Genomic DNA, 21,333 nt, shown 5'->3' with positions numbered 1-21,333 from the left:
ATGTTTCATCCAATTAAAGAATTGAAAATGTTTTGACGTGTCCAGTAAACATCTAAGGTCGGGATATGTGGGGCAACGTGTTGCTGCTGTAATTGTAGCTAATCACTGTTTTATCATTCAATGATATCAAATGATATCCACTACATTTTGATGGGTTGTAGCAAAGGTTATTTATAGCTAATGCATTATTGGATAGGCAAGAATAAACAAAATCAGTTGTAACCATTTTGATATTTATGTACTTGAAGCGCAACTTTGTTGATGAAGCGCAAAACAACCTGGAGAATGTAGTAAAGAGTTGAAATTATCATATTGTCAAGGCTCGAAATGTACTAGTACATTAAAGATTTGATCTGCTAAAATAAGGTAAAACTTGTAGAATTAAAGATGTTGTCCCCCTGAAAAAAAAATAATAGGTTAACATTTTTTTTTTGAATATGCCATTTTAATGTCACAATAACATAGTATGACTTCTTCATTTTCATGTTTTTAAGGGACAATACATCTTTCATAAACTTTTCACACACATTTTCTGGCTTTCTAGTTGAGTTGCTCATTTTTTCTAGTAAATGTTTTACAAACTATAACCATTGGTTTCCTAGTGGATAACAAAATAAATTTCTAGCCCTGAAAAAAAGTAGGAAGATATGATATTGCTATATCCTTGCAGGGAAGAGTGAAATTAAACTAGCTAGTTTTAGTTCAGGTAAAATCTTGTAAACACACTAATAAACTTTTATCTGCAAACATACATTACAGTAGGATAGTCGGAAACTACTTATTGCAATAGTAGTCATGACTTTCATGTTCAGTATATATCACTTTAAAGTGCATTCAGCTTTTATGTTCTAAATTAGGTCGATTGATTTACCTTTTTGTTTAAAAGCATATGTTTTCGGTTATTAAAATATATATTAAAAGGAAATGTTGAACACTCAAACTAAAGCATTTCGATTGAATTCTAATAGCTAAGGACATGCTCATGCATGTACAATGCTTAATTATTCTAAAACATATCTTTGGCGGCTTAACTGTTTAATCCTTTCATCGTTTCCATTATTTATTTTGAATAATTTTAAAATTCTTTTAAATTATTTGTATCTAATGCACTCTTGTCTTGTTTCTGCTGCGAAAAAAAAACACTGATTATTAACTGAGTGAATAAATTTATAATAAATAACAATTTTTTTTTTTTGCTGCGCACTTTTTTCACTTCAGCGCGTCTGATTGGCTAACATCCTTAATCCCATGTTATAAAACAGTTTATTGAACTGCAGTATCAATCCTAAATAAAAGTTAAATAAAGTATTAAGTATAGATTTAATAGAAATTAGGGTGAAATTGGTTTTATAAAGTAGCTTTCTTAGAAAAAAAACGAGAGGTACTGTAATGCTTATTAATACCTGAACGTAAATTGTACATTATTACACTTGGTAATTATAAGAAATTATAGCTACTTTTCAAGAATTTAAGCTCATGATTGAGGATCATCAGGTCAATTACCTCATGCTTAAAACACAAGCTGTCTGGTCAGAAAGACTATAGTATAGGTTGAATGTTGCTCAATGTTTCTAAGAATTATTAAAAAAACAAGAATTTTAGCAGAAAGTAAATCGAAAAAGAACATATTTTTAAAGTACAATATGAAAAATACTGTGTATATTATTAAACCCCTTCTATTGCTGAGTTAAAAACAAACCTGTGTCATTTCCTTGATTTTCCTTTTTACACTAGCAACAATGCAATTTCATGTTTTCCACAGTTTTGTAAGCAAACAATTGTATGCATGGTGATCAGTGATCAGATTGTTGTGTTAGGATTATTGATCTATAATGTTAAATTTTAAGTGTTATGGCTTTTATATTTCAATTTTTTTTTCAATTCTTTTTGCATAATGATATAGGCCTACTTTAGATATGGAGATTAGGTCTATATTGTGGGTTAGCTGGCAACAAAAGCCTAAACTAACAGCAATGACATTTCTATAAAACAAAGGAATTACACAGGTTATGTGATACACTCTCAAAATAAATACTGTAGACAACTGCATTTTTAATGTTATTGATTATTCAAAATACTGCCCTCTCACACATTGAGTAGTAACATGATTGTTTAATACATTAAAACAAATTGTTTTAAACTCGCTATAACAACACTCGTAAAATTAATGTTTGTTGTAAAAGCAAATTAATAAAAAATATAATAGAGAGTGAGAATATAATCTAGCAAAACATAATGCAGGACTCTCCATTGTGAAGACATCATGTTCAGCGACCCAAGTAACTAAGTTGTTTACACAGATCGACATTTGTTGGCAGTGTAGAGTGGTATTATGTAATTAGTATACATGCATACAATTCTTTTCAAAATGCAATATTTCAACATTAATTAGGTCATCATCAGATGGCGCATATCTCATTACGTTATATAGATGAACTATTTATTTCATTATTGTCAGTTACATGACCTACACACAATTTTACTAATAACCCTTTTTCGCTATATCTTCTCAACCGGCCATCATTTTGGACACTTAAACAATTCACAATTCTGGATTCGTTTTCACTTTTTACTCGAACGGTGGTCTCAAATCTCTGACTGCTCTTGTTTACACTGTTAACTAAATGAAAAAACTTAAATAAGTAACAGAATCATATAATAATAAAATAATAATACTTGAAAACGATTTATTTACCATGTAAGAAAAGAAATCATTCGTTTTTAATATCTATCATCCAAATGTTTCAGAACTGATGATTATCCTTTCAAAAGATTTTAAACATATGAACTTATTCCACTAGTTAAAAGTGCAAAGTTAAACTAAATTACACAAGACCAATTTCATGCTTCAAACAAAATGAGAAAATTGAGATTGAGCATTTTAAACATTGTAACTTTATTCCACTGCACAGTATACAGTCAACTCTCAATATATACTGAACGCCTTTTGGCTGACCTAATAATATGTTTAATTTTCTGGATAGTCTTATATTTCTAACTTGTTTTTAATGGTAAAAATTTATTCAGGACCTTTCGGTCGCAAGGAAAGTCTGGGTTTTGGGAGAGTGACTGTAGTTAAGTAAATTGTACAAGTTCCATTACCTGCCTATTAAAAATAAATAACTATCAAGTATCATAATTAAAATCTTGTGTGAGTGGGGATTGATTTACATTATGTGGTACATTAAACATTTTTCATGTGTTTTAGAATATTCATCAGGTACAGTATGAGTGATGAGCAGCACACTTTAAATGTCATATTCATAAGTCATTTTAATGTTTATATAAAACACCTGAGGCTTTCCGAAGGTATAAACAAATTCAGCAAATGTATCTTCTCAATGTGTTAAGAACATGTGACCGACGGTATTCTTTTCGCATTTCATTCATAATGTTTAATTTTGGCAATTGATGTTTTTTTAAGGGTTATTTATCTAAAATTTCCATTAATTTTGTATTATGTAATATCTTACTCCATTTGCACTTACATAAATACTATAATAATGTGTTAAAAACATGTGTGGACACATTTCAAATAGTAGACCTATCGGAGGTTCAATATTCAAATATGTACTTCAAGCAATGAACATATGATATCAATGGATGATAAATGAACACACATTTTGGTAGACATGATAGTGTGCGTTCACATGAACTACAGTTAAGTTTATATACATAACCATACTTCATGCAAGACATGATTTGTTATAACTGATCGCTACTGGCCACGACATTCCGAACGCAGTCGCAGAAAGTAGAACGTTAATTTATAGATACCAGCATTATATAAGATTAATTATTATTATTATTATAATTAATTAATAAAGGTGTGGTTAGTTTTGCGTTCATTTGTACGGAGCGTACAATACATTACAAATGCTTATTCGAAATAGTACAGTTTTTGTAGATGTCAAGAATGGCATTCTGGTTCCAATTCAGTACTTGCATTTTTTTTAATAGATTATGCGCCGGTATTCAGATGTAGTGTTGCTGATCAGGGAAATGGCATATCTGATTAACTTATTTGTGACAGCCATTTGTAAGGAACCGTTTCTTTTGAAGGCACAATTCAAGGTTTGAGTCCATATTTTGACATCTATGTAAGATTTTTGATTTCGTTATGTTTTATAATCTACAGAATTCTGGTATTGAAAAGGCATTTTTGTTTGATGTCGTGAGCAAAATTTACATAGCGACTGACAGTTCACCCGTGGACATGCAATCGTATGAGCTCTGCTGTGATATGATAGATGTTGTCATCGATGTCTCCTGCATATACGGGTAAGTCATTTACCAATTTTTCTTTTTGGGAACTTGCAGAATGACTGTATCTGCTTGCCTTTGGACATTGAGTAAAAGCCCTCTGGGAGAGTCTTTGACTGAAGAGGTTATCCAGTATAAATATAAATTTCAATCAATCAATCAATCAATTGTAGGCTTGCAGTTATTATCCAATATCCATAATCCAATTGCTTTAGCCTGATTTACTTCATCTTCATTCTATAATTGTCAAGTTAAAATGCTATGAATGTCTGCAGAATGTAGGTTAATGGTCATATTAATTATTGTCAGTTCTTTTAATATTATGCTTTACAATTCACACCACATTAATGCTTAATATTAAAAATTATTTCGAAATACAGTAATATAATATGAATTTGATATTAATGTACAATACGGTAACTCAAACTGACACAAACATTCACTATATGCTACAGACTAGTAAGTGTTAAGATTGTCCAGCCCGGCTCCGCCCACCTATATTAAAATTCAAAAGATATGATTTCAACAATCCGCACAGTTTGACTAAATACCGTACAGCATTGCATCTAATTTATTAATGTTTTAAATTACAAATTTGTTTACAATCTGAGTGCACTTATTACTCTTTAAATAACTGTACGCGTTGAATTGAACGAAAAAAATTAAAAAACACTGACCCTCTGTGAGTGTGATTTAGTGTTTACCGACGGAAATAGTATAATCATATTGCTGTGTGATACGTGGGAGCGTAATTTCTGGCTAACTAGATGCGCCACAAGGGTCATGAATCTTTCATTTCAACCATCTATCTAGGGTATTTATAGTTTGTTGCTGTGTCTCAAATACTTGCATACGCATTTCACCATTTTAATGTACTGGCACTTCCTCCTTATTTCAAAATTGTGGATCTTCCCCTGATTGCTTATTTCTGTTGACTTCAGATTTACGGGATTGTCCAAAATTCCATAGCCTAGAAATTAGGGCTAGTCTTGCCCGTCGAAAGCACTGAAATTTATTTTTAGCTGTTTTACTTTATCATTGTGATTCTTGCTTATTTAATGTGTATCATAGATTCGGCCACCGATTCCCATTTTATTTCAGCAATTTTCTGTATACGGTATATTCTTGTCATATTTGTTTAATATTTCTTTTTTAAATATTAATATGGGATTTGACATTCCCAGTTGTAATTAAATATTATATTTAACGTTTCATTTTAAATTTATTACTTATGATGACTTTGTATAAAAATTACACCTGATGAGGATCTTGCCTCATATACAATTTTACTGTACAGCTTTTGTCTTGAATTCTCCATCCCATGATTAGAAGGCAATGACCGAACACTGTGCCGCATGTCCTTAAAAGGGCATGTGCACAAAACTATGGAATGCAAGTTGGCCGAACACTGCCGAAAGATAGTGTCATACGAGGTGGCTTCCACTAATCTTTTCCTGGTTCAGACCTATGGAGTTGTACGCCGCATACAATATGAAAGCATATAACTCCGTAGGTCTTAACAAGCCTATAATTGTCTTCAGTGATGAACTTTTGTTTTTTAAGCAGATTCTAAACATGTGACATCTTCTCTGATGGTATTGTAAAACCTGTTGGGGAAAACATAGAAATCGATAAAAGTTAATACATTGATGATTAAACAATAATAATAATAATAATATACTCTGAATGAGTTCAAAGAATGTATTTGATGGTATACAAATCAATCATATTTATAATAGAGAAAATAGACATTCAGGATCACAAGATATCGCAAAACAGGAACAGAAAGTCAGTAACACAAAACAAGACTAGGAATAGAGTTTAAATAGTCTTAAATTATGAACATGTATTTTCTATTTGATAGCATTGATCTTTTGCTTTTTTTTGTAGTTTAGTTAATTCTACTAAAAACTACAAAGTATGTTGAATAGGGTTTCCAAGGTAACCATATACAGTAAATAAACAATTACTTTCTTTTCTTTTTGCTCAGAAGCCAAAATCATTTTATGTTGTTTACGTAATAAAATATTTTTTTACAAACGGATCAGTTTACTTGCGGAAGGTTTAATCGATATCGAGGAGATAAATTTTGATTTTAATACTAAAAATAATATACATGACATTTTGATATAAATTCAATTTTTCCATGAATCTGAATGACATCACAAAATGTCAAAATTGAGTTAAAAATAAAAACCAAAATTAACCAAACTACGTCTAATGCATGGCAATTGGTTCCGATCAAATGACAAAACTTAATCAAAATACATATCAAATTTACCAGTACAGTTAAGTGTACATCAAGCATCAATAAAACTCAGTTGGTTGCTTGTGGACAAAATATAGAAATGGAATGATAATATATCAATGTTGGTGGTTGTATCAATGAAACTTAAACTTAAAACAATACATTTTAAATAGTTGATGAAAAAAATAAATTTCATTGTAATTTAAGTAAGAAAGTAAGTAAGTAAATTTATTGTCATTGTAAACATATAAAAAAGATTTACATTGTTCGGCTAACAACAAACGAATGCATTGCAGTACATTATAAGAAGTTAAATTCTCACTCCTGAGGACGATCAAAGCATATTGATCAAAACGTCGAGAAATGCAACCGTTCTTTTCAGAACTAATATACATGGTGTACTGCAAACTTTATATCAACATTTGATTTCGCCATGCAAACCTTCAAACAAGAATAACGTTATTTTAATACTGATAGTAAAGTAACGAGAGGTTAACAACTATTGAATACAGTAATAGATGACTTGATGTGCCGGGGATGGGGACTTAGGATTGCATGATGACATTGAAAATGTCTGCCTCTAACTGAATATGGAATAGTGGCATCTTGTATTTAAATTCAGTGATAAATGGATCAAGTTAACATATTTAATTTGACATAACATATTTTTATTTTATTTTATTAATAATATATTTAAAGCAGTGCCGAATGTGCGAAACAATTTCAAACATTGTGCGAACCTGAAAATCAGGATTTATAAAATGGCCACTGTTTTCAGTAAATTTATAAATGCTTATTATCTAGCATTTTCTTTGTACCATACTTTATGATTATTGATAGACAAGACATACAGTACTTGGCACTGCAGTGATATCCTTGGGTTTTGTTCAATTAAGCTCAATGTGTATGCCCTGCAAGTCTCAGGTCTCAAATTAACTTATCCATTTTGCAGGTTTTGTATGAATGTGCCAATTATTGGTAATGCAATTAAACATAATCGTAAACATTGACCATCATTGTTATTGGCAATTGGAAAAACCTTGAATTTGATTAAAATCGGAAAGTATTGCAGAAGAACTTCTTTTATTTTCATCAATTTAATTTAATGATATTTTGAATGAAACCTTGGCAACTAAATACACGGCTGTTGCTTGATACAGTATACAGTAGGCTTTTGATTTGAAATCAGATTTAATTATTTTTAATTCATTTCCCTCCCATATATCTACAGTATATTTATCTAATTGTTTCAGTATTAAGTTAATTGGAGGCTATGTATACATACAGTACAAGGGAATGATTTTCTCTTCTTCCATCCGGACACTATTGAGTAAAAAGTGCGACTTATAAAGTACTACTCCTTCCTTATTCGCTGAGATTTGGCATAAATATACTACAGGGGCATTTCCTCAAATCTATAGATTTTTTAATTTCAAACCGGATGCAGCCATATTACGTCTCGAAGATTGTACTTGGTAGCTAGGTTATTGATGTGTATATGACGTTACATCAGGTCGTATTACAGCTTCTTTTGCTGTACCCCGAGTATCGCACATTCATGCTTGTTTTTAAAGGAAACTATAGAGAGGAAAATATTGTTCCGAAGGATATGTTAAATGTTTTAATTCACCTATATAGAAGGTAATTTTTGTTATATTATAGTCAAATATCAAGGAAAGGCCTATCTGCTGGGTCACTGGATAGGCTGCCTAGTTCTTAGTGTTATCATGGAGGAAAAAATTAATTAAAATTATTTTTTCCTCCATGGTGTTATTAATCCTCAAATCAACCCGGTTAAATGGCCTAATATACAGTATACCTTAAAAACAACACTCAATTTCAATCATATTAACTCATGGGAATATAATGAATGTTATGTGTTGAATGGAGAAATTAGTTTCACAAATATACTGTAGATTGGCAGATGAACAAAGCAGTTGAATAGTAAATACAGTACTTCAACGAATAATTCTGTTAATATAACGATGAGGAAATATTATTTGTTCTATTGTTCAAAGTATTTTAATATAAATTAATCTGCCACTTCTATATTCTCTAATGTAGGCTAGGTCATTAAATAGGTTGCATTAGATTTCAGCCGCGGAGGAGTAATTACCCAGTAGAGGCTGCACACACAGATTGGTCTTTGATTGTGAATTATAAAAAGAGACTAGACCCTTTATGGCAAAAATTATCAAAATTATTAAAATTGAAAAAAATTGTGCACTACATTTAAATTCGAGAGTTGTTTTTGTTTTGTCTGTCTCAGTAAAATTATGCTCGTTTTAAATGATACCTTAATATCTTCCTCTCGAGCACATAGTGTAAATATGACACACTTCTAGAATACTGTTATGTATGCAATAATGACTTCTGAAAAGTTAATTCTTCTTTTAGTATAGTAGTAAGCCAAGATTAAAGCGGTTAGCTAATAAATTCTAGTGAATAAAATCAATTATGCAAACAAGATTTAATATAGGAATATTTGAAAGTATTATCGTGAAAAGTCAGTCAATATCTGTCATTAAATGTAAATCTGTAGAAATGCAAATTTATGGCAGACAAATATTTGTGTTAATAAAGTCTATTTATAAAATAAGATTACTAGAATAGAACCATCATATTATGTTTTAAGGATTTGTCGAGTGTCACTGGTTTAGACTCTAAAATGCAATTTGGCTAGAATATGGTAAAAAGATAAATATTTTGGCAAATGTGGCATGTCATACTTTTTAGAAAGAAGAAAAAATGTTAACAAGCACGAATGTGCAATACTCGGGGTACAGCAAAAGAAGCTGTAATGATCTGTCATAAGACGGGATGACGTCACATACACATCAAAATCAGCTACCAAATACGGCTATACGGTACCATCTTTGAGACGTGATATGGCTGCATCTTGTTTGAAATTTAAAAATCCGGCTCTATAGCTTTGAGATAATGAGTGAATGGCCAAGTGGTTTGAGACAGTACCATAACCCAACCTTATGGCAAGGAATTGGTAGGGGATTACCCCTCTCTGGACACACCATTAACCTGGTTATTATTATCATTATTGTACCTCTTTTTTCATCTATGAATAAATTGTTTTATTTGTATTTCTATTGTGTTGAATTTCTAATAAAAATAAAAATAATATACCCTGCTGGTGGACATATATAATGATCATTAGAATGGCGCTACTGTACAGATAAAAATTATTATTTTTATAATTAGATTATTAAGTCTACATTGTCAAGGGTGTATTTAATTTAGTGTGTATGCTTGTAATTGGTTCTCTTTGAACAGGGTTTTCCCTTCAGTTTTCAAAAATGAATTTCCTCTTAATAATTGTATCTCTACAGAATTAAATAATACATAACAATTATTAATGAAGACTAGAAGAGATTTTTCCGTAACGAGAATTTGAAATTTATAAATCGGATAATATTTATGAATTTCTCATTCTGACCTTGTTGGAGTACTTTGAGATGTAAGCTTTAATCGCATGCATTATATTAAACATGCATACTAATAAATTGAATTCATTTTCTTGTACTCTTTATTATTATTGATATTATTCATGATAATTCTGAACTCATCAGTAATCAAGTTCAAGACAATGATATTTATGAGAGGTGAGCCTTGGTCTTCCCCACACAAATTGTTGGAAGCTTGGATAACTATCTGCAGTAGGCTTATAAAATTAAATTTAAAGTTTATATTATTGCATGATTTATCAAAATTGGATCAGATGCCATAACAGTAACAAAAATCTAATTCATTACCAATCAGAAAAGTGAGATATTTTCCATAAATTAAAATCAATTGATTATTCCTCAGTACAGTAAGTCAAGACCTAATAGCAACATATTATTAATGATCGACGCTCATTGTATAGTATTTGATTGTATTTTTTCATCAGGTGTTTGACCTTGTACACTATATTGATGTACTATTATATTTGAGTGTTAAAGTGCAGATGTTTTAATATTATGGAATTTTTCACGCACCATACATCAGTAGGATGCTTTGCAGCTCATTCTAAATTTTTTTTAATACCTTAGGATAGTAATAGTAGGTAAGTTTGAATATCTATGTGAGTACCCAAATAGATATTTGTTATACCATACAGTATGGCATATTACAGGTTACAGTTGGTATGATGTTTATATTTTCTGATTCTCCTCCAACCACTAGCCAATGAGATTTCAACTGGGTTACTTTTATCCAATCAAAATAATGATGATTCCTAAATTTTATTATGAAATTATGTGAAATATTATTTATTGAGACCAAATTTCAATTTCTTTAATCAATATTCTTTTTACATACTTCACAACAAAAACATGTGATGTGCCCATATATGGACATGATGATGTCATATCAATACCAATACATATTAATTTGGGCATTATCACTACCATATTTGACCACATTATTTTTTTGTCAAACTAGTTTGGTGATAGTGTAGACAGAGTTTTAGATCTTTCGAATGTTTTCTTGTTGCTTATAATTGAGGCTTTATTTTTTATTTATTAAATGCAGTTCACCTTTATATCGTTGGCACACATCATTCAGCATAGCATACAGCCTGTAATAGAATACAACATTACAGATTAGAATATAGTTCTAATTCTCATCGTAACATCTATTATTTAGCTTTCATTGGACTAAGTAATGACATCAGTTTAGTTACGATTACATTTTTGCTATTGGGAATAGAATTACATTTGCAGACCGCATAGTCCTTGAATGCTAAAGATCACACCGTCTACAGAGAAATATATAACGATAGGTCGGAGAGGCATCATAATAATTCTGTTCATGCTCTCAGCTAAATTTGAAAAGATGTTTTTTCACTGCTTACAAATTATAAATTGAGACACACTTTCTTAAAATATATAAACTAAAAAGACAGATTAGATTTTTTATCTAGTCAAGTCATATCTTCACTTGCTTGTTTGCAAGTTTTTGTAATATTCTCGGATGAGATTCTTCTACTTACTTTGCGTTATATTTGATGTTCTTTTTATGTTTATGTAAATAATATTAGACCACCTGGTCTTAATGATCCTGAAGGGTCATTGTAATTGTAGCAAGTTATGATCTAGAGTTATGTTTGGTTTCATTTTTTTTCTGCAGCATTTTCAGAATGCTGTATTAATTTGTTTATGTTTATTCTGTGTCCAACCAAATTGAGTATTGTTTTTTTAGGTAATTTTTATAATATATAAAAAATCTCTAATTGTTTCTCTCATTTTTCCATCTAAAAGCAACAATGTTTTCTACCAAATGACCATGTCATTTTGTCATTCTAATTATTAAACTATGTCCTTTAATATATCTATAAAAATGTTTTGATTAATGTGTTTACCATCAAAAGGTTAATTTATTTTTCTGAACATGTATGATATGATGATTTATAAATCCTGAGGGATAACGTGTGATAACGATTTGTTTTCTGTTAAAGTGTGCGAAAACTAATTACTATAACAATGACCGTGTTCGTACGGCGATTGAAATACACGTTTATTTGGTTTTTACCCTTGGGGTAAAACCCGTACGACGTTCGTACGAATAAACAAAGTACCGGTAAGCTGACACGAAACCAATTAAGATCGGAATTCTTAGGTCAAAAAGCGCCCTCTGTGCGTCGACCCATATCAATTGACATGGCGTGTTGACAAATTCAACTGGATATTGCATGTCGTTTCGCGCGCGAATCGTTCAATTATTATTTTTCAATCGACAACCAGACCTATATATTTATAATACATCGAATTCAATACTTTTTAAATAAATAATGATCGAAAATCCTGCTAACGTATGTTGTTTGTTGACCACGTGTATTTATCGTGCGAGCCGAACTATTGTTGTGGAAATTCCATTTAATGTACACGCACTGTACCCCTCTTGTAAAAATCACCACGTGTATTTATCGTGCGAGCCGAACTATTGTTGTGGAAATTCCATTTAATGTACACGCACTGTACCCCTCTTGTAAAAATCACCACGTGTATTTATCGTGCGAGCCGAACTATTGTTGTGGAAATTCCATTTAATGTACACGCACTGTACCCCTCTTGTAAAAATCACCACGTGCATTCATCGTGCGAGCCGAACTATTGTTGTAAAAATTCCATTTAACACGCACTGTACCCCTCTTATCGTGCGAGCCGAACGGTTGATGTGGTAATTCACAGACACCAGGCTACCACAATACAGAACTCCCTGCCGTTACATGTACATTATAAGCCACCAATTCGCAAGTTCAGGTCACCGGAAAAAAACCAACGAGTTGATTATTTACATATAATTTTACAAAACAATAGATATACATTCGCATTAACGAAAAAGAACATTTTAAACAATAATTGTTAAACAATCAGAAAGCTTATTTGAGGTCGCGATTTGACATGACCCCGTTAACGCTTGATTAATTATACCCCGAGGCAGCGTGTAATTGGAAGGTGATTGAAATAACCAGTAAAGTTGGTGGATTTTTCGTCCAGATGGTTTTCTAATTTTTTATAGCCAGAGGCGTAAGTTAATTGCCACACGCGACCTCACAGTTGGAAGTACACGGTAGTTTCAGTCCCGTCCGAACGGGCCCTTTTTAGTTTTATTATAGCTTTATATGGAAAATGTGTCTTTAGACCAGGTATTGACACAAGTAAGGTGCTTTCCAATTAAATGTTTTATCTTTTATTACACCTTTCAATGCTTTTTAGAACATTTAGTGAGGGTTTAGTGAGTATGTGTGGTATATTCAATCTTTATTCAAACACATAATATGGTACAATGTACATTTAACTTGTATGTTATAAGTGCTGATATGCATGTGAAACAAAGGTGATTCATTGATTAAAACAATTATACAAAAATTTGAAACAATTATACAGCAACAACATAGAAAATCATGATAACCTTTGAACTATAAAGTTTGTTTCCCAGGGGTCCTAAATCGTTTAAAATATGTCCAGTACATGTCCAAACATTCTCCTTCATAATTTGTTAATTCTACTTGGTATAGAGTTTGCTTTGTGATAACATACAAACATTCATAGTTAGTTAGAGGGCGTGTGGCTCAGATTACTGATCGTGAGTTTGAATCCAACTCTCGCTGCATTGCTTGTATCCTTAGGCAAGACACTTTACTTAAGTCTGCCTCTCTCTACCCAGGTGTACAGTATAAATGGGTACCCGGTTAGATCAAGACACAATTTTGAGCTGATTACTAGCTGTATTATTGAAGTATCTTTCCATACGTGTTTGATCCCCCAAAAAAAATGACTGGTGTAATAATGTGAGGCGCTTAGAAGCATTGTGCAATAAGCACTATAAAACGGATATTATTAATTATTATTATGATCTTTTGCCATAAATTCGTGTATTGGTATTCTAACTTATGGTGTGGACAGAAGCTATATGTTCTAATTATATGCTCCTCGCCTATTGGTGATCATGAATGTAATATTTCCTTTCTCATCAATCAATCCGATGTGAAATGAGTCTACGTAGAGCTATACCATGATGCCTTTGGACGATTAAATGAAAAACATGGCCATTATGATTTGACATTGGTTGTATAATTAAAGCATAAATTATTTTTCTCTATTATTTTAGATCCCGCCTAGGTCTTTTGGTATTTATTAATTGTTTGCTCAACAAATGTTAATATTTTGTGCATTCAGTAAATCCAGGATCATCTTCTGTTTACAAAGTAGTGGTCAATTTAATTGGTCAAAACTGTTGATGTATTTTTTTTACTTCATTTAGTAAAACTGCAAACTTTAACTTTTTTAATAATGGATTTTGAAGTCGCAAGGTATGGCTATTAATTTTTCATGAAATATTTTGAACTAGGACTAATAAAGTTAATTTAATAAAGGTATTGAAGAAAAACCCATCTACTTTAAAAAAAAAAAAAGTATAGAACGAAGGCAATTTTATTGACTTTTCGTTATTGAATACCATTTTCATTATAGATTTTCTCGTTTTCTTAAAATCATTTTATGAAATGGATTTTTATAAGTGACGCATTCGCCGAAATTGTTGACTACTATACGCATTAAACAATTCCGTAGGTCATGTTTATTAAAGGTCATGTTTGATGCCAAGCTATTAAAATCTGCTTTTTAATGTCGGGGTTTGTGTGGCTGTTTTCACCAGAATATAGTATTATCATCCATAAACCAAACACTAATTGATGGTTGCAAATACGTTCTGCCGATTACATTTATTTCTGATGTTATGTTTTCTGTACTGCAACAACTTTACATAACCACGGTCCCATTACGATTGATGCCACAATTTAAGTAATCAATTATTTCTGCCAGTTGTTCTGCGATGATAGATAATTCTTCACGCAGATATTTGGCAAGATTTCTTTTAGTTTATAGATCCTACTTATAGTAAGCCTAACGATTGATTCACCAGGAAGAAGCCGAGACAGAAAAATGTGAAACAGTACTTTGAAGGATTATTTTCGTGGACGTGTAATACATTATTGTTTATGAAAGATAGTTTAAAGGACGTCAAGGTTTAGCCTCTTGCAGTTTCGTCAAAACAAAGATATTTATTATGTGCAGTGTAAATGTAAAAGCCTGACAAATTTATTGAAACATGCATCGGTCTTATAAATGGTTAAATTTACGAATGAGAATAATGAAAAATAATGAAAAATAGAATTACAATGAGTTTCTGAATTGAAAGCAACTTTGAAAGATGAGTATTAATGGTTTTTCAAAGCAATCTTGCGTCTGACGACATACGCGATGAAACAGTATTATGTAAATGTATATAGATCGGGAACTATTGAAAAAAGTAGCACAATTTTTCACATCTCACATTATTTGACCTACCTGTATTTAACAGCATATTACTTAAGAAATGGCACTATTAAAATAATTGCAAAAATAAAGCCGGAAGCTGTAACTAAAGAAAAGTTTATTTGTCAAAGGCTGTGGTGCCTATTTCCTTAGCATTTAGCTCAGATTTCACTACAATGTGTATTGTTTCGTCACTATTGATCATTATCTGATATTGAACTGTATTTTAAAATATGTATACATGATCTTAGAACATTTGTGTATCAATAATTTGTATTTTTATATTTAATTGCTACATTTTATATTTATATATTACCTTCTTCTTAAATAGCAATTTTAAATTTGATGGTAAATTTTTATTAAAATTTAAATATCAAATGAAAAAGGCAGTGGCTATCAAAGATGATCAATTTCATCCGGCCTCTAGTATGTTTCAGTTGATGCGCAGCGGTCGGCGATTTCGTTCTATTAAGGCCAATAAGGCACGATTTACAAATAGTTTCTTTCCGGGAGCTATTATTAGAGCCTTAAACATAATGTAGACACTTTTTTGTAATGTTTTTGTTTTTGAGTTCGTGTTGTGTCCGTTGGATATTGTGCTCCGCCAACAGAGCAAACAGAATTTTCTATGTTTTTTCTTAAAACAAATGATAATAAATGATACTTGACTTGACTTGACTTATCGCAACTTGACATCTTAAGTGTAGTATTTTTGTGAGTATTTGTCGAGGACCACAATGATCAGCTTTGCTGAATGGGCCACCCTCATGAAACACTATCAAATAAATTTAAAAAAACTTTGATTAACCACCCCCCCCCCCCTCCCTTCCCGCAAATACGTAGATCATAGCTAAAAAGGCTGGTATTAGGTAAGTATCTTCGTCAAGGAATCAATACTGAGTCATTCAGACCAGGAATTAAACCAACAAGGATTAACCTTTATAACACAAGGTACTTTAATTGTTTATAAATGGCATCCTTATATTGTACAAACTCTATGGTAAGGTTTCAACCTGACAACTTTGTCCCACTTATGCCATTGACAACCCTGTGGTCTGCACTGAGATTGTTACCTTTTGTGTGATCACTACACCAATTTATTTCTTGTGACTATAGCACTCTGCTAGCTAGTATCAGCAAGGATAATACACTTCCTTTTTTAATAAGCAATTTAGTTTTTACTTATTTACTTATTATTTGAGAAATTAAATAATATTTAAAAATGTTTGTCCCCAAAAACATGAAAATGAAGATTAGTAAAATCATATTTTAAATAGGCCATTTTGCAGTTCTAATATTAAAGTTATTAATTTCTGTGAAAAAAAAAATATTATTTCCTTATAAAAAGACAAACGAAACAGTTAATTTTAACCAAAAATTATTGTCATTTTTTTTTTCAATCCAGTTTTTGGGAATAATATGATGTGAAGTGAATAACTATTGTGTGATATTTAAATTGCATATTCAACAACAAATTTGAAAAAAGGGGGTTGGAAAATATATCTTTAAACAGTTATGTTTTCATTTTTTTAGTGATTTCTATCCTAGGACTTTTGATCATGGCATCAACTAATAATGAATACAATAATTGTTTTGATGTTATTCCAACAAATTATGGAGACCTAGATACATTTTCATATAATCTGTTTCTTACTTCAAGTAGAATACATACATTTCAAATTTATGGTAATCTCTTCAAAATCCATTATATTTCATGTTTTGATTGTTTACTTTTGTAGATGGCATAAATTCATCATTAATTTATGCATAATTACATACACTGTAGGTTAATGTGCAATTGTAAATATGGTATGGTAAATTGATATTTGTCTACAAATTAATTTGTTTACTGCACATTAGTTGAATCTAATTTCTGACGCCCGTATTCTTAAACCGGACTTTAGTTGTAGTTCAAACTAAAGTTTTCATTATTTGTTTAATGGAATTACATTATGCCTACTTAATTCACAATTTAACATGCTTTTATTTATGTATGTATTAAATTTTATGTGTAGTAAATACTTAATTTACATGCCTTTAGGTAAGCAAAATTGTATGTAATTTGGCTGTAAATAAGCTTTAGCTTGCACCACAATAAATACATAATTCTCAGACATTTGGCACATACATAGGCTTTTGTACTGTATGTTTAATGGTGGTGCCATGGATTGTACTCTAGTTTTGGACAATGCACTATCTTTTATTACAAAAAGTATAACACCATGTTTCATTTTTGATTGACTTTACAGTATCCCAAACTGCATTAAAACATAAAGGTAAAGGTTAATGTTGTAATGTGAAAACCATGACTTGCTTTCTCTTCTAATAATGTGCAGTTATAATATCATATTTCTATTTTTAACAAAATATATTCATATAAAATAAATAAATCATACAATTATTTGACACTTTGACTTTTCGCTAGTGTCATTTACATTTTTTTTTTTATAATCCCAAGAACATTAATCTGAATTTGTATTAGATTTTTGCATATAAACAATAATGTTATCATCTCAAGCTCAGATATTCAGACTGTAAAGGTGGCTATAGCATTAGAGTCTGTCGTTTCGCTGACCAGTCCTTGAAAGATTCTTTATCCACATTGTTCCTCCCCACCAAGGGGACAAAATGGGTACGGGTATTTGATTTATTTGTGAGGGAGTGGGGTTAAATGAAATGGAGATAAGCACCTTGGCTTGTAAACCTTCTAATTGTAACCCAGGGTTATTATTCTTTGATTATTTTTTATGGTGGGTTACTATTAATAATCTTAAATTAGGCACCTGAAAATAGTAACCCACCCCCAACATTTCCTGTCAGAAACTTGTAGCAAAATAATAAAACAGTACGAATAAACAAATTTGGTTGAAATCTAACTTTATTTACTCAAAAACACTCAATCCACCCCCACTCCCGAGATCAACATGCATGATCTCCTTATCAAAAATGTTGATTTTACAGTCATTTTGTCAATAGTTTGTGTGACTCTAATTGTAACCTCTTATGGGTTACAATTAGAGTATTGGGTATTATATATTGACTTACTATAAGATTTACGGTAAACTTCAGTTTTGACTTTTACTTTACTACTTTTATATAGAGAGATTTTTTCTCCACTTTGAGTTGATAAATACATGAAATGAATCGTGAATTCATTTCAGTATGATTTTTAATCATTTCAGTTCTACATTTTGGAACTAATGTTAATTAATATTAGCAATATATAAAGTATTCAAAATGACTATAAAAGTATAGTTACTTTTTAAAAAATCAAATATTGGATTTCACTACCTAAAATGTATAAATATTATAAATAGTTACTGTATAAATTTTTCTTAATAAAGATGTTAGAGTGTACTACACATATTTGACCTATATTTGAAATTGTCAAGATGGGTCAGATTTGGTCAACGACTGTGCACTAATTGTCCGATAAAGATAGCATCTTGTAAATCTATACCTTAAAATCTTACACGATTCAAGCATTACGACGTTAGTACGTGATTGGATGACTTGAAAAAATTCATCTTATCTAAAAACATGTCCAAATCTATCCCGTTAGGATCAATTTATATAAGTGCTTTAGTCCCTTTTATCTCATAGAGTTAGAAATTTCAATACTGGTTATTTTTTTATTGAAGAAGCTTTTTTTTTCTTAAAAATCTTAAATCAGCTGTTTAATATTGCATTGCGTCAAACGATTTTAGTAATGGTAATAAATTTAGCCAACATGATAGGAACATTTCCGGAATAATCTACTGTATGTTTGTATGACGGTCATTTTGTGCAATATTCTATGTATACAGTAGTCATTCAAATATTCAATTATTTTTTTTTATTTACTGTAAATACCTTCGACAACAACCTGTCGACATCTTTAAACTAATGTGTGAATTTGTCTTTACCAACAGCGTCTCAAAAGGATAAAGTAAAACAGCCAGAAAAGTTAGCAGAGCTTTCGGGCAACACTAGCCCTTCATCCGTACAATATTCTAAATATAGATATTGAAATATTCAATTTTTTTTTATTTACTGTAAATACCTTCGACAACAACCTGTCGACATCTTTAAACTAATGTGTGAATTTGTCTTTACCAACAGCGTCTCAAAAGAATAAAGTAAAACAGCCTGAAAAGTTAGCAGAGCTTTCGGGCAACACTAGCCCTTGATCCGTACAATATTCTAAATATAGTTATTGAAATATTCAATTTTTTTTTATAGAAAAAATTTACTATAAATACCTTCGATGACAACCTGTCGACATCTTTAAACTAATGTGTGAATTTGTCTTTACCAACAGTGTCTCAAAAGGATAAAGTAAAACAGCCAGAAAAGTTAACAGAGCTTTCGGACAACACTAGCCCTTCATCCGTACAATATTCTAAATATAGTTATTGAAATATTCAATTTTTTTTTATTTACTGTAAATACTTTCGACAACAACCTGTCGACATCTTTAAACTAATGTGTGAATTTGTCTTTACCAACAGCGTCTCAAAAGGATAAAGTAAAACAGCCTGAAAAGTTAACAGAGCTTTCGGACAACACTAGCCCTTCATCCGTACAATATTCTAAATATAGTTATTGAAATATTCAATTTTTTTTTTATTTACTGTAAATACTTTCGACAACAACCTGTCGACATCTTTAAACTAATGTGTGAATTTGTCTTTACCAACAGCGTCTCAAAAGGATAAAGTAAAACAGCCTGAAAAGTTAGCAGAGCTTTCGGGCAACACTAGCCCTTCATCCGTACAATATTCTAAATATAGTTATTAAAATATTCAATTTTTTTTTTTTGGAAAAACTTTACTGTAAATACCTTCGACGACAACCTGTCGACATCTAATGTGTGGATTTGTCGTCTAAGCTATATTGACCAATCCAAATATTAGTTTGAAGAAGTCAATACTGTAGGTTGTTGACAAAACATAAAATATGTTATTTAACTGATATATTATCAAGCGTATGCATATAGTGTTCTAATGAATGTTAAACACGCTAAAATATCACAATTTGAATTGTTTTAATTTCTGTATCAAATTCCTCTCAATTAACTGTGAAATGTTATTGCCATAATATGCCTTATTGATTTTTTGGATGTACATGAGAAACATGGAACCTTCAAGAGATCGATGACCTAACATCTGCCTCGCTCAATTTAACATTCATTCTCCAAGCAAACAAAAAAAAGTTGTCATAAATTTAATGAGTTTGAAATGTACAGTTATTTATTAACAGGATAGTAATGAGTCGTGATACTGTAGTAGTCTTCATACCTCATGACATGAATTGTCTTTATGTGTGATAATTGCAATTCTAAAATTAAAATTCAAGTACAGAGTATAATAAATAAACAAGTTTTCAATTTGATTTATCGTACTCTTGTGTGCATAAGACTGCATTGATTTTTATAATTGATTATTTTTAAAGTTTAGTTTTATGCAACAACTTTTTGTTAGGCATAAAAATGATTAATAGTTATATATAATTTTTTTATGAATGATTACATGTTATAATGAGATTACAATCAATCTATTGAATTAACAGCTGAAATGGAAATTTATTAATGTCAATTTGAAAAATTGTGAATAGACAATAATAATGATGAATTTTGTGAAGAATGTATGACTTAAAATAGTCCCTAAAAATATCCTCCTAAAATTGGCCCTTAATAAGTATTATTTAGTTGTAATTTACATATGCTATGTCTTTGAAATGGTTTTATTTCACTGACTAAAATTATAAGAGATAATTTCTCCTACAATTTACATACAGTATAGTACTGTACTCATTGCAGTGTACTTTTAGGATTAGAACTATCATGTAATAGATCTTGAGCCTAGAATTAGTGCTGTTTGTTTGACATAGAAAATATTGAAAGGTCATTTTTTATTTTTTTTTTTAAATTACATTGCAAAATGTAAATCAAATAAAAGATTACTATACTGTAGATTATTAAAACATTCTGTTTGCTTTGGCCGAGCATCTTGCACTAGTGGACTCCTG

General features: G+C 30.7%; 1 protein-coding gene across 3 annotated transcripts in view; it reads left to right on the top strand.

Annotated features, from left to right (window-relative positions):
* Positions 1–21,333, top strand: part of LOC140054519 (ras-related GTP-binding protein C-like) — an 86,348-nt gene that overhangs the window by 46,354 nt on the left and 18,661 nt on the right. For all 3 annotated transcript variants that reach the window (XM_072099551.1, XM_072099559.1, XM_072099542.1), the window contains exon 7: positions 4,139–4,281. In XM_072099551.1, coding sequence (XP_071955652.1) covers positions 4,139–4,281 — 143 coding nt within the window. The remainder of the gene's footprint in view (positions 1–4,138; positions 4,282–21,333) is intronic.

Source organism: Antedon mediterranea, chromosome 1 (assembly GCF_964355755.1).
Source record: "Antedon mediterranea chromosome 1, ecAntMedi1.1, whole genome shotgun sequence".
Classification (NCBI taxonomy): Eukaryota; Metazoa; Echinodermata; class Crinoidea; order Comatulida; family Antedonidae; genus Antedon; species Antedon mediterranea.
This window is presented reverse-complemented; position numbering and strand designations above follow the sequence as displayed.